The sequence below is a fragment of the Myxocyprinus asiaticus genome, chromosome 9, assembly GCF_019703515.2.
Source record: "Myxocyprinus asiaticus isolate MX2 ecotype Aquarium Trade chromosome 9, UBuf_Myxa_2, whole genome shotgun sequence".
Classification (NCBI taxonomy): domain Eukaryota; kingdom Metazoa; phylum Chordata; class Actinopteri; order Cypriniformes; family Catostomidae; genus Myxocyprinus; species Myxocyprinus asiaticus.
Genome location: NC_059352.1, coordinates 6,360,723 through 6,373,822, shown reverse-complemented (window position 1 = coordinate 6,373,822; position 13,100 = coordinate 6,360,723). Strand labels below are relative to the sequence as shown.

Sequence of the window (13,100 nt, the reverse complement as noted above, 5' to 3'; positions counted from 1 at the left end):
AGCATAAAGAAAATGAAGCCTATTTTTAGGAACATTACATGTTTGCATTATGATGTTATTTTCATGTCAATTAAACACATTTCCCCTCAAAACATATTAAAGTTGCTGTTGTACTAACCTTCCGAGGAAATCATCAGTGTCAACATCTTTATCATAAACCTCAAACTTCACCTCTAGATTGTTGTCAGGACTCAGAATCATCTAATAAAAGAGAAAAACATGTACCCAATAAGCTCTTTTACAGTTTGAAAGTATTGCTAGATGATACTGTATTGTTTCTATCCGCTTTAAGTGGATGTTTTGTGTTTCTAAACCATGAGATCCTTCGGCACTTCAGCCGAAAACTATATTAACAATAGAGCACAGCCTCTCATACCTTATTGCTTGAATGAAATAAACAATTACTTAGTGCACCTTTAAACAAAGCAGTTATGTGTGTAATGACCTCATACATTTAGACCCTTTAGACTAAACTATTCTTCCCTGAATGCCTACCTCATACATCTCATTCCAGGTGGGGTTGAGATTCTCCTTGATCACATGGCTTTTAAAGGTTTTGTCACCGATATGGATCTTGACATAGGGATCACTCTTGCCCTTCACCATTCCACCCATCATGTTGTCCTTGGCAACCAGATCCTGAGCCTCCAAAAGAAGGATACGCAGCACACCCTGTTGGAGAGATGGTGAAGTATAACAATTAGGGCACTGAAAGGTCAAGAGAATATGGCACTTAAAGGCAATGTAAAGATAGTCTCACCTTAGTGCCAAAGCTGGGGTCATGGCTAGTCTTTTGAGGCCGAACGTCTTTAGAACTAGTGACCTTTGACTCCTCCACAGAAACACTAAGAGAAGCCTTTTTAGAAGACCTGTTTAACATGAAAAACATAAATCAATCTTTTTATGGTCATGGCCCATGATTACTGTGATTTTCCTAATGAATCAAGTTACAGCTGGATAACCAAAAGCATATCAAGCCGTATGATGTTGTAACTCACTGTTCTACTGGTTTATCGGTGTCTTGTTCATTGGCTGTTGACTTTGATTCAGATGTTTTATTTGGTGCCATTGCATGACTAGATCCACCTACAGGGGAAGTGGAATCAGGGACTTTGCTGACATCCTGTAAATGCAAAATTAATGTTTAGCAAAACCACATACATTTAAATGAAATAAAATGAAATATTACAATAAATAAAAATTATATAAAAACATGCATTAAATAAAAATAACAATAAATAAATTACAAGAAAAGAAGAACATAAAAAATAGCTAAATATCTTTGTGACTTTTAATATAGTCACATGCAAAAACTAACTTTGATTTCAAGAAGTGTTTACATAAAAAAATAGTTAAAAATGACTAATAAATAAATAAAAACATACATTAAATAATAATAATAATAAAGAATATAAAAACATACATTACATAATAATAATAACAATAACAATTTAAAAAAATAAAATAAAAACATACATTAATAATAATAATAATAATAATAATAATACTAATAATTAAAAGAAAATAATAAAATAAACAAAAGCTAGCCTTTAAGTGACATGCAAAATTCACTTTGGTTTCAAGTAGTGTTTAAATTTTATATAATAACAGAAAATGTATAAATATAATACAATTAAATACAAAAATTACAATAACTAAAAATAAATTAAAACATTAACATTAAATAATAATAAAAAACAATCAAATAAATAAATAATAAAAAATAGATAAATGTCTTTAAGTGACTTTTGATATGGTCAAATGCAAAAACTTTGGTTTCAAGCAGTTTTTAAATTTAAATAAAATAACATTAAATAAAATATTACTATAAATAAAAAACATGCATTAAATAATATATTTTTTTTGTTTTTAAATAAAATAAAAAAATGACAAAATGTCTCTGTGACTTTTGATACAATAGATACATGTAAAAACTAACCTTGGTTTCAAGCTGTGTTTTAGGAGTGGATGGTGTAAGATGATGATGATCAGTGACATGAGCGGCTGTTTGTTTTTTATGTTCTTCAGGCAGTGATACAGAGACAGGTAAAGTGAAGGCTGCCAGTTCACTCACCCTGTTGGTCACCAGCAAACACAATCTTCTTCAGTTCCAATAAAATCATATGGCTTTGCAATAAAATAAGTAGATTTATAACACAACAAACTAACCCTTTTGTTGGTAGGGTTTTCTTCTCAGATTCCTTACTGACAGCAGCCTGTGAATGTTCAATAACAGCTGGCTTTTTCACCTCATGGTGTCCTACCACAGAATGATCTTCATCTATAACAGACTTCTTACTTTCAAAGACACTTGCATCTATCCTTGAGTCCAAAATCTGAAATATGATCAATTTGAGAAGAACACTTCAGCCAAGGTATTGTGTGTGATCTTTTTGATGTTAAAATACTTACTCCTATCCCAACTTGGGGTAACAAGTTACTGTACTCTGATTACTTTTACTGTAATTAAGTAACGTAAGGGATTACTTTGTGCGCGCATGTGTGCTTCACCTTAAGTTGTGCCCTCAGCAGAATTTGACTGTCAGGACCTGCTCCATCTAAACCCAACCATTGGTCCATCAGTAGCTCTGGTTTTGAAAGCAGCTCTCTGATTGGTAGAATCAAAGAGCCCAAGGGCTGTTCCCATGCACTGGAAAGCTATGAGGGTGAAAGAAAAGCATTAAATAGGCATTATCTATTTTCAATGTTCATAATTATCATATACAGTATCAACAGTGACGTAAACTCCATCTGTTTTTACCTTGATAATAAGAATCTCCTCTCTCGGGTTGTGAACAAGGAAGTGAAAAGCTTCACTCCACTGAGGAGATGCAGAACGCTCGCACACCTTTAAAGAGACCAGAAAAGAGCTTTGCTTATTCTTATAGGCCAGAAGTGGTACCAAACTGCTGAGTTTTGTAAAAAGCACTAAATCTCACCTTGGTTTTATGAGAAATTTCACCAAGAACCAGCTCTGCAGCAGCTTTAGGCTCCTTTCCACTCTTCTTAAGCTGCACACACGAACACACATATGAACATGATTTTGACAATTCCATTTAATATAATGCAACTCTGTATTTGTGTCACATTTGCATGTGTACTGTATATGTTTTTCAGATGTACCGGCAGGTCATGTGCTCTTTCTATGAGGATGTAGAGTAGAGCTGCTGACGGCACAGATTTGTTCTGGTACGAGTGTATGGACTGTAACTGCAGAGCCTGGACAATCACAGAATGATTTGATCAAAAAAATAAACACAATCTATTCAGTAGTGAGTAAACTAACTGACTGTCTATGCTAGGGTTTCCCAACTGAGAATTGTTATCCACTAGAAGTTCATAATGAAATGCAGGGCATTCAGGAGATTATAACAGAAATGCTAATGACAAGATAAAAGTAATAAAAATAAAGAAAAAATAAAATATAAATGTAAATGTAAATCATAAATATTTTTTTAAAATGTAAAAAATTTTTTTTAAGTATAAAACAATATATGAATTTATATAATTAAGTTATAACTAATTTAACTTTGCTCTTACATACAACATTATCACTGAAATGCATAATTAATATTCATAACTTTATTGAAAGTTTATAATATTGTTTGGAATCTCAGGGTGGCTTCGAATTAATAAATGTGGTTTAATAAGGGTTCAGCAAACAAAAAAACCATTGGAAAACCCAGGTCTGGGTAGATCTTAAATTTAATTTAATTCAATTTAATTTAATGTTGTATAATTTTTATAGTCTGGGTAAATCTTGTATTCAATTTAATTTAAAGTCAACTTATTAGAAAGTATTTTTCCTGTACAAAGAAATGTTTTAGCATTTCATGCAAAGATATCTCTGCCTTGATTTCCTGATAATTCTATATTAACTGTTATATAATATTAAAAACAACAAACATTAAAAAAACATGTTAAATATTTAGCATTTAATAACGCTAACCTTTTGCAGTTTGTCAGGTTGTGTTACTGTGGGAAGCCACTCAAGAACTAAATGAAGAAGACCATGTTTGACATCACTCAGAGAAAACCACTGACACAGAAGAAGAGAAAACAAATGAAACAAATACTACATTCAGAACATTACACAACATTATATATTCAGAAATCAATAATCAATTCAATATCACTAAATCATTTTCACTTTACTAGTACATAAAAGACAATCCTCAGTAAATGCCCCTTTTCAACAATCATGTATAAACGGTTCAAAAAACACTCATTAAAACATCATGGTTACTGGTGTAACCTCAGTTCCCTGATGGAGGGAACGAGACGTTGGTGTCGATGTAGTGACACTAGGGGTCACTCTTGGGAGCCCGAGACACCTCTGGTCTTTGATAAAAGGCCAATGAAAATTGGCGAGTGGTATTTGCTTGCCACTCCCCCGGACATACGGGTATAAAAGGAGCTGGTATGCAACCACTCATTCAGGTTTTACGCTGAGGAGCCGATATAAGGTCCGGCCATTTCAGCGGGTAGTTCAGCGTTGTGGCAGGAGGGACCAATGTCTCGTTCCCTTCATCAGGGAACGGAGGTTACACCAGTAACCATGACATTCCCTGTCTGTCACTCACTCGACGTTGGTGTTGATGTAGTGACACTAGGGGTCCCTATACAAAACGCCACAAGGCTGAACTGTGTTACGTGAACTGGCGGTGTGTGGTGGGCAGACTTGCTGTGTGCCTCATAGCCAGCACACCAGGTCGACACGTAACCTCCCCCAACACAGTTATGAGTGTCGAATGGCCCTTTTTGGGGACAAGTCGACTGCCCAAAGATAGAGACAGGCTTAACCCAGTCGTGGCCTCTTTTCCCCTTCTCTTTTTCCACTCCCTAAAAAAGAAGGGGAATTATCCGACTGGGCCGCCAGGTCTAGTCGGGGGGTGTCCCTCCCAAGGGGAGGACACCGCGGAGACCACACCTCGCCCCAAGAGAGGGGGGGATATTTAAGTGGAAGAATACATCACATGATCTTTCCAACCATGTGGAGAGCCTTCAAGGTAGATCCTGCCCAATGGGGGAGGAGTTACTACAAACATGGAGACTGGGGCAGAGGGGCTCTGCCCAAGGAAGACGCAGTTTGCCAGCAGGGAAACGAATTAGCGTAAGATATAGATCGCATGGGGTTAGCCTTACAGGGAACCGCCACATGCGGAGCACCTACCCTAGAACCGGGCTCTTAGTTAGCGCGTGTACTGGGCCGGCAGCGAGTCTCTCTGAAAACTCCGACTGCCACAGGGCTCGGAGGAAGTCAACCAGGGAACAAAGTTTGTGAACACTACTGGGAATTAACGGCGCACGACTTCAGCTCAAAAGGAGGTGGAAGGTGCTATGTGCAAGCGATACACCCGGCCAGCTATCCCGGGCTTATCCGCTTGTGTTGCGTGCCACTACCTGGGATGAAACCGGTTCCACCCGGAGGTTGTAGAACCTTGCAAAGGTGTTGGGTGTTGCCCAGCCCGCTGCTCTGCAATGTCTGTTAGAGAGGCACCTCTGGCCAAGGCCCAAGAAGCTGCTACACCACGGGTAGAATGGGCTCGTAGCCCTACCAGGGGTGGCATGTTTTGGGCAAGATATGCCATAGTTATGGCGTCAACGAGCCAGTGGGCGATCCTCTGCTTGGAGACAGCGCTTCCTTTCCGCTGTGCACCAAAAGCAGACAAAGAGCTGCTCAGAGATTCTAAAGCTCTGCGTGTGATCCAAATAGATGCGTAAAGCACGCACCAGACACAGCGACGACAGGGCTGGGTCTGCCTCCCCCTGGGGCATCACTTGCAGGTTCACCACCTAGTCCCTAAAGGGGCGGTGGGAAGCTTGGGCACATAGCCCGGTCAGGGTCTCAGGATCACGTGAGAGTAACCTGGACCGAACTCCAGGCACATTTCGCTGACAGAGAACGCTTGCAGGTCAACTACCAACTTGACGGAAGTGAGCGCAGTCAGGAGGGCAGTCTTCAAGGAGAGTGCCTTAAGCTCGGCTGACTGCAAAGGTTCAAAGGGGACTCTCTGTAGACCCTGAAGAACTACAGAGGTCCGATGAGGGAACGAGGTGTGGCCTGGAGGGATTCAGCCTCCTGGCGCCTCTTAGGAACCTGATGATCAGGTCGTGCTTCCCTAAGGACTTACCGTCGACTGCGTCGTGGTGTGCTGCTATGGCAGCAACGTACACCTTCAAGGTGGAAGGGGACAGCCTCCCTTCCAACCTCTCTTGCAGGAAGGAAAGCACTGATCCGACTGCGCATCTCTGGGGGTCTTCCCGACGGGAAGAACACCACTTAGCGAATAGACGCCACTTAAAGGCATACAGGCGCCTCGTAGAGGGGGCCCTAGCCTGAGTGATCGTGTCTACCATCGCAGGTGGGAGACAGCTTAGGTCTTCCGCGTCCCGTCCAGGGGCCAGACATGGAGATTCCAGAGGTCTGGGCGCGGGTGCCGGATGGTGCCCCTTCCCTGAGAAAGAAGGTCCTTCCTCAGGGGAATTTGCCAGGGGGGAGCTGTCGCGAGGAGCGTGAGGTCCGAGCACTATGTCTAGGCAGGCCAGTAGGGTGCTACCAGGACGACCTGCTCCTCATCCTCCCTGACCTTGCACAGGGTCTGTGCAAGCAGGCTCACTGGGGGAAATGCATATTTTCGAATGCTAGGGGGCCAGCTGTGTGCCAGCACGTCTATGCCGAGGGAGGCCTCGGTCAGGGCGTACCAGAGCGGGCAGTGGGGAGGATTCTTGGGAGGCGAACAGGTGCACCTGTGCCTGTCGAATCGACTCCAAATCAGCTGGACCACCTGAAGGTGGAGTCTCCACTCTCCCCTGAGGGTAACCTGTTGTGACGGCGCGTCCGCCGTAGTGTTGAGGTTGCCCGGGATGTGAGTGGCTTGCAGCAACTTGAGGTGCTGCTGACTCCAGAGGAGGAGACGGCGGGCGAGTTGTGACATACGAGAGCGCAAACCACCTTGGCGGTTGACATATGCTACCGTTGTCGTGTTGTCTGAACCAACACGTGCTTGCCCTGGATCAACGGCCGAAACCTCCGCAGGGTGAGCAGAATTGCCAAAAACTCGAGGCAGTTGATGTGCCAATGCAGTCGCATACCCGTCCAGAGGCCAGCGGCTGCGTGCCCGTTGCAAACGGCACCCCAGCCCGTTTTGGAGGCATCTGTCGTGACCACGACGCGCCTGGGGACCAGATCTAGAGGAACACCTGCCCGTAGGAATGAGAGGTCGGTCCAAGGGCTGAAAAAACGGTGACAGACCAACGTGATGGCCACGCGGTGTGTCCCGTGGCGCCATGGCCGTCTCGGGACTCGAGTCTGGAGCCAGTGCTGAAGCGGCCTCATATGCATCAACCCGAGCGGGGTGGCCACCGCCGAGGATGCCATATGCCCCAGGAGCCTCTGAAGAAGTTTCAGTGGAACCGCTGTTCCCTGTTTGAACGCCTTCAAACAGGCCAGCACTGACTGGGCGCGCTCGTTTGTAAGGCGCGCCGTCAAGGAGACTGAGTCCAACTCCAAACCGAGAAAAGAGATGCTCTGAACCGGGAGGAGCTTGCTCTTTTCCCAGTTGACCCGAAGCCCTAGTCGGCTGAGGTGTGAGAGCACCAGGTCCCTGTGTGCGCACAACACGTCTCAAGAGTGAGCTAGGATTAGCCAGTCGTCGAGATAGTTGAGAACGCGAATGCCCACCTCCCTTCACGGGGCAAGGGCAGCCTCGGCGACCTTCGTAAAGACGCGAGGAGATAGGGACAGGCCGAAAGGGAGGACTTTGTACTGATACGCCTGACCCTCGAATGCGAACCACAGGAAGGGTCTGTGTCGAGGAAGGATCGAGGCGTGGAAGTACGCATCCTTCAGGTCTACCGCCGCGAACCAATCTTGATGCCGGACCCTCGCCAGAATGCGTTTTCGCGTCAGCATCTTGAACGGGAGTCTGTGTAAAGCATAGTCCAGAACTCACAGGTCCAAGATTGGCCTCAACCCACCGTCTTTTTTCGGTACGATGAAGTAGGGGCTGAAAAAACCCCTTCTTCATCTCAGCTGGAGGGACAGGTTCTATCGCACCCTTCCGTAGGAGGGTAGCAATCTCTGCGCAAGATAGCAGCGTTTTCATCTTTCACCAAGGTGAAGTGGACACCGCTGAACCTGGGCGGATGCCCGGTGAAGTGAGTCGCGCAGCCGAGTCGGACGGTCCGGGCCAGCCCTCGTGATGGATTGGAAAGCGCAAGCCATGCGTCCAAGTTCCGAGCAAGGGGGACCAAAGGGACAACGTCATCGGATGTACCGGCAGGTGGGGCCTCACGGCGGGGTGGAGCTCGAGGTGCCACACCACATCGTGGCCGTGCTGTATCTAGGGACATCGAAGCACTTACCTGGCTCGTTGTGACCACCCCCGGAACAGCCTGGGACGGGGGAGGAAGAGGCCTGTCCTCGTGACCCGTGGAGACTGTCACATCAGGGGGTGGATTTGTGCCACAGCTGGGCGCTCAGGGGCGGGAGACCGCAGCTGGAGCGCCAAACCTGCCAAATGGAGTGGTGGACGGTGGTCGTGATGACGGCCGTACACACCGGACACGTGACCCAGGGAACAAGGAAAACGCTCTTGCTGAGCTCTTGAGTACTGCAGCCACTTGGGCATGCAGCACAATTAAATGCAAAAGGTAACAAAAAGATGAAGATCTGCTTACCAGCTCCAGAGCAGCGGGTTTCGTTGTCCCTGGGTCGCCCGTCTCAAGGGCGCTTTGAAGCCTTTCACGGGTTCTGGGCGGCCGTGAGACGGATGGCATCTGCTTCCTGCGGTGGGCTCCACACCGGGGCCGGGACGAAGGGGCGGGCTGCGGCGAAGCCGGTGCAGTCACCGCAGGGGGACGCCCTTGGCAATGAGTAGACGGGGTGCGGGATCTTGAGCCGTGCCGGGGCAGGATATGCCGGCTAGCATCCATCTACTGCTCTACCATCGAGAACTGCTGGGCAAAGTCCTCGGTGTCGCCGAATAGGCCCGACTGGGAAATGGGGGCAGCAAGGAATCGTGTCTTGTCGGCCTCACCCATCTCGACCAGGTTGAGCCAAAGGTGGTGCTCCTGGACCACTAGTGTGGCCATCGTCCGCCCGGGACACCGCGCCGTGACCTCCGTCGCTCGGAGAGTGAGGTCGGTCGCCGAGCGCAGTTCCTGCATCAATCCCGGGGCGGAACTACCCTCGTGCAGTTCCTTTAGCGCCTTGGCGGACTTGCAGGAAAGCCATGGCGTGCAGGGTGGAGGCGGCTTGTCCAGCGGCACCGTAGGCCTTGGCCGTCATAGACGACGTAAACCTACAGGCCTTTTATGGGGGCTTTGGGCACCTGCGCCAGGCGGCGGCGCTCTGCGGCCATAGGTGCACCGCGAGCACCTTTATCCACTGGGGGATTGCCGAATAGCCCTTGGCCACCCCACCATCGAGGGTAGTGAGGGCGGGGAAGCAGAAAAGATCATGCACTTCCGGGAAGAAAGGAACGGGGGCAGGGCGTGGCTTTGAGCGGCGCTGCGAGCCCAGGAACCAATCACCGAGCCGCGAGGGTTCAGGGAAGAGCAGTGAAATCCACTCTTAACCGACGCTCGCGGCTGCCCGGGAAAGCATGTCGTCATCTCCGCGTCAGCCTGTGACTGGGCAATCAACCCCGAAGGCTCGAGAGCTCATCACTTTCACGAGCTCCGAATAAGAGGTCGAACTCGCCGTGAGACGAGCCGGTGGACTCACCCGGAAGCCCGATTGGGGCAAACGAGCGTGCTGGGGAATGGGAGGTCCGCGGGGGGATACCCAGCAGAGGTGGTCCCATTGGGGTCCCCAAATCGCCCCCAGTGCTAGCCGCGCTGGCCTCATACCCGTGGGTAAAAGGACCAAGGCGGGAGCCTCTGGGGTGGCTCGCTTTCTTATGAAGGAGAGCCGCGACCGCAACGTTGCCATGGACATATTCTCGCAATGAGAACATGACCATCCAGGAACGCTGTCTCCGCGTGAGCAGTGCCTAGACACGAAAGACAGTGATCGTGACCGTTAGAAGGCTAGAGATAACGAGCACAACCAGGAATAACACACAATCGGAAAAGCATCTTTAAAAAGACGCGTCTTTAAAAAGACGTTCCATGTGTGCGCTCTTTTAGAGAAATATATACTCTTTTAGAGGGGAAAAATGCTCTTTCAGAAAATATACTCTCTAGTTTTTCTGCCGAAGCACCCAGGGGCATTCTCTGCAGTGCACCAGTACAGAGGGGGGAGAAGCCGCTGAAATGCGCTGTCAGATCCAGCAGAGGTGAATGAACAGTAGTATTCAGCTCAATGAGCATGACTGTTCGGCAATAGTGACCCCTAGTGTCACTGCATCGATACCAACGTCGAGTGAGTGACAGAAAGAAGAAAGAAATCAATAATGATATACTCACCTGGTCCATAAACTGAGATTGAATGATTTCCTGTAAGCTGATCTTGATCCTATGTAAACATCCAGCATATATTTTACTGAGTTTTGACAAGTAAAATCCCATGAAATCATTAAATGTAAAAATTAGAGGTCGACCGATAGTTGATTTAGAAGATACCGATAACTAAGGTGTTGGAAAAGGCCAATAACCGATTAATCAGCCAATAGTTTTCAAAATTCATTTATAGAATGTTAAAAAGTTCTTAATCTTTCCTTACTAGTCCAAAAGACACAAAATCCCAGATGCAGTTAATTGTTCAACCAAAATCCCCAAAATAATGAATAACTAATAAGATGTGGTGCATAATGCAGGACTTTTAACTAAAAACAAGGCCAAAACACACAAGAAACTCTTATTTTGAAATGATGGAGACTTAGCTCCATTACAATTTCATTTACAAAATATGTATCGAAATGAGGATAAAAATATGGATCAATACTGTCAATGATGAAAGATTTAAATCTAGCAAATCCCCACATGATTGTTTACATTTCACCTCTAGAGGCCGCTGTTAAACTGTAGAATCAAGCCGTTCTAATTGTAAAATCCTCTAGCGTCTGCCACAAACAAAAACAGAGAAATAAAAAAAAAAAAAATATAGGCAACTATCGGCATAGATTTTTGCAGATAACCGATAGTTAAAAAAAAGCAACTATCGTCTACCTCTAGTAAAAATGCACACTGGTGTCCTGCAATTAGCATCAGGGTGAGTGCAACTGATACTTTGGTCCACATACCTTCCTAAAAAGTCATCTTTGTCCATGTCTTTATCAAAGACCTCCACAAGAACATCTGGGGTCGAGTTTGAGGCCAAAACCAGCTGTGAAAAGCATTGATCACATGCCATTACATTTGAAACAGGTATATTTATTGTTCTGAAAACACTTTAACATGAGTAGACAACTAAGGGGACACCCACACTAATACACTTTCGGTTAAAAACGCACTGATTTTGCTACATTTACATCTCTCATCCACAATGGAACAGGGTTTTCCTCCACCCAAAATGGAGGCTTTTGAAAATGCTCTCTAGTACTGCATACTTTAGGAAATGGAGAACATATTAGTGTGGACATGGCCTAAAACTAAAAATCTGACCTTTGGGAGCCTTAACCTACCTCATACATCTCGTTCCAGGTGGGGTTGAGGTTTTCCTTGATCACATGGCTTTTAAAGGTTTTGTCTCCGATTTGGATGTTAACATAGGGGTCACTTTTTCCTTTCACCATTCCACCCATCATGTTGTCCTTGGCAACCAGATCCTGAGCCTCCAAAAGAAGGATACGCAGCACACCCTGTTGGAGAGATGGTGAAGTATAACAATTAGGGCACTGAAAGGTCAAGAGAATATGGCACTTAAAGGCAATGTAAAGATAGTCTCACCTTAGTGCCAAAGCTGGGGTCATGGCTAGTCTTTTGAGGCCGAACGTCTGTAGAACTAGTGACCTTTGACTCCTCCACAGAAACACTAAGAGAAGCCTTTTTAGAAGACCTGTTTAACATGAAAAACACACAAAGACAGACATAAATCAATCTTTTTATGGTCATGGCCCATGATTACTGTGATTTTCCTAATGAATCAAGTTACAGCTGGATAACCAAAAGCATATCAAGCCGTATGATGTTGTAACTCACTGTTCTACTGGTTTATCGGTGTCTTGTTCATTGGCTGTTGACTTTGATTCAGATGTTTTATTTGGTGCCATTGCATGACCAGATCCACCTACAGGGGAAGTGGAATCAGGGACTTTGCTGACATCCTGTAAATGAAAAAAAAATATGTTTAGCAAAACCACATATATTTAAGTTAAATAAAATGAAATATTACAATAAATAAAAATTATATAAAAACATGCATTAAATAATAATAATAATAATAATAACAATGAATAAATTACAAGAAAAGAAGAAAATAAAAAATAAATAAATGTCTTTAAGTGACTTTTAATATAGTCACATGCAAAAACTAACTTTGATTTCAAGAAGTGTTTACATAAAAAGGAAAGTTAAAAATTACTATAAAAAAAACATACATTAAATAATAATAATAACAATAATAATAAAGAACATAAAAACATATATTACATAATAATAATAAAAATAAAAACATACATTAAATAATAATACTAATAATTAAAATAAAATAATAAAATAAACAAAAGCTAGCCTTTAAGTGACATGCAAAATTCACTTTGGTTTCAAGTAGTGTTTAAATTTTATATAATAAAAGAAAATGTATAAATATAATACAATTAAATAAGAAATGACAATAAATAAAAATAAATGAAAACATACATTAAATAATAATATTAAACAAGCAAATAAATAAAGAATAAAAAAATAGATAAATGTATTTAAATGACTTTTGATATGGTCACATGCAAAAACTAAATTTGGTTTCAGGCAGTTTTTAAATTTAAATAAAAAACATGCATTAAATAATATATTTTTTTTGTTTTTAAATAAAATAAAAAAATGACAAAATGTCTCTGTGACTTTTGATACAATAGATACATGTAAAAACTAACCTTGGTTTCAAGCTGTGTTTTAGGAGTGGATGGTGTAAGATGATGATGATCAGTGACATGAGCGGCTGATTGTTTTTTATGTTCTTCAGGCAGTGATACAGAGACAGGTAAAGTCTCCCT

General features: G+C 43.9%; 1 protein-coding gene across 4 annotated transcripts in view; it reads right to left on the bottom strand.

Moving 5' to 3' along the window:
• LOC127446426 (uncharacterized) overlaps positions 1 to 13,100 on the bottom strand; it is an 84,987-nt gene that overhangs the window by 9,502 nt on the left and 62,385 nt on the right. The window contains exons 61-77 of one of the 4 annotated variants that reach the window (XM_051707323.1): positions 12,981 to 13,098; positions 12,088 to 12,212; positions 11,836 to 11,944; positions 11,571 to 11,747; positions 11,190 to 11,272; positions 10,414 to 10,462; positions 3,950 to 4,039; positions 3,124 to 3,219; positions 2,940 to 3,011; positions 2,762 to 2,848; positions 2,512 to 2,658; positions 2,170 to 2,336; positions 1,940 to 2,075; positions 999 to 1,123; positions 761 to 869; positions 496 to 672; positions 119 to 201 (exon numbers count right to left, since the gene is read on the bottom strand). In XM_051707323.1, coding sequence (XP_051563283.1) covers positions 119 to 201; positions 496 to 672; positions 761 to 869; positions 999 to 1,123; positions 1,940 to 2,075; positions 2,170 to 2,336; positions 2,512 to 2,658; positions 2,762 to 2,848; positions 2,940 to 3,011; positions 3,124 to 3,219; positions 3,950 to 4,039; positions 10,414 to 10,462; positions 11,190 to 11,272; positions 11,571 to 11,747; positions 11,836 to 11,944; positions 12,088 to 12,212; positions 12,981 to 13,098 — 1,950 coding nt within the window. The remainder of the gene's footprint in view (positions 1 to 118; positions 202 to 495; positions 673 to 760; positions 870 to 998; positions 1,124 to 1,939; positions 2,076 to 2,169; positions 2,337 to 2,511; positions 2,659 to 2,761; positions 2,849 to 2,939; positions 3,012 to 3,123; positions 3,220 to 3,949; positions 4,040 to 10,413; positions 10,463 to 11,189; positions 11,273 to 11,570; positions 11,748 to 11,835; positions 11,945 to 12,087; positions 12,213 to 12,980; positions 13,099 to 13,100) is intronic. The other 3 variants (XM_051707324.1, XM_051707326.1, XM_051707325.1) reach the window with 3 other exon arrangements.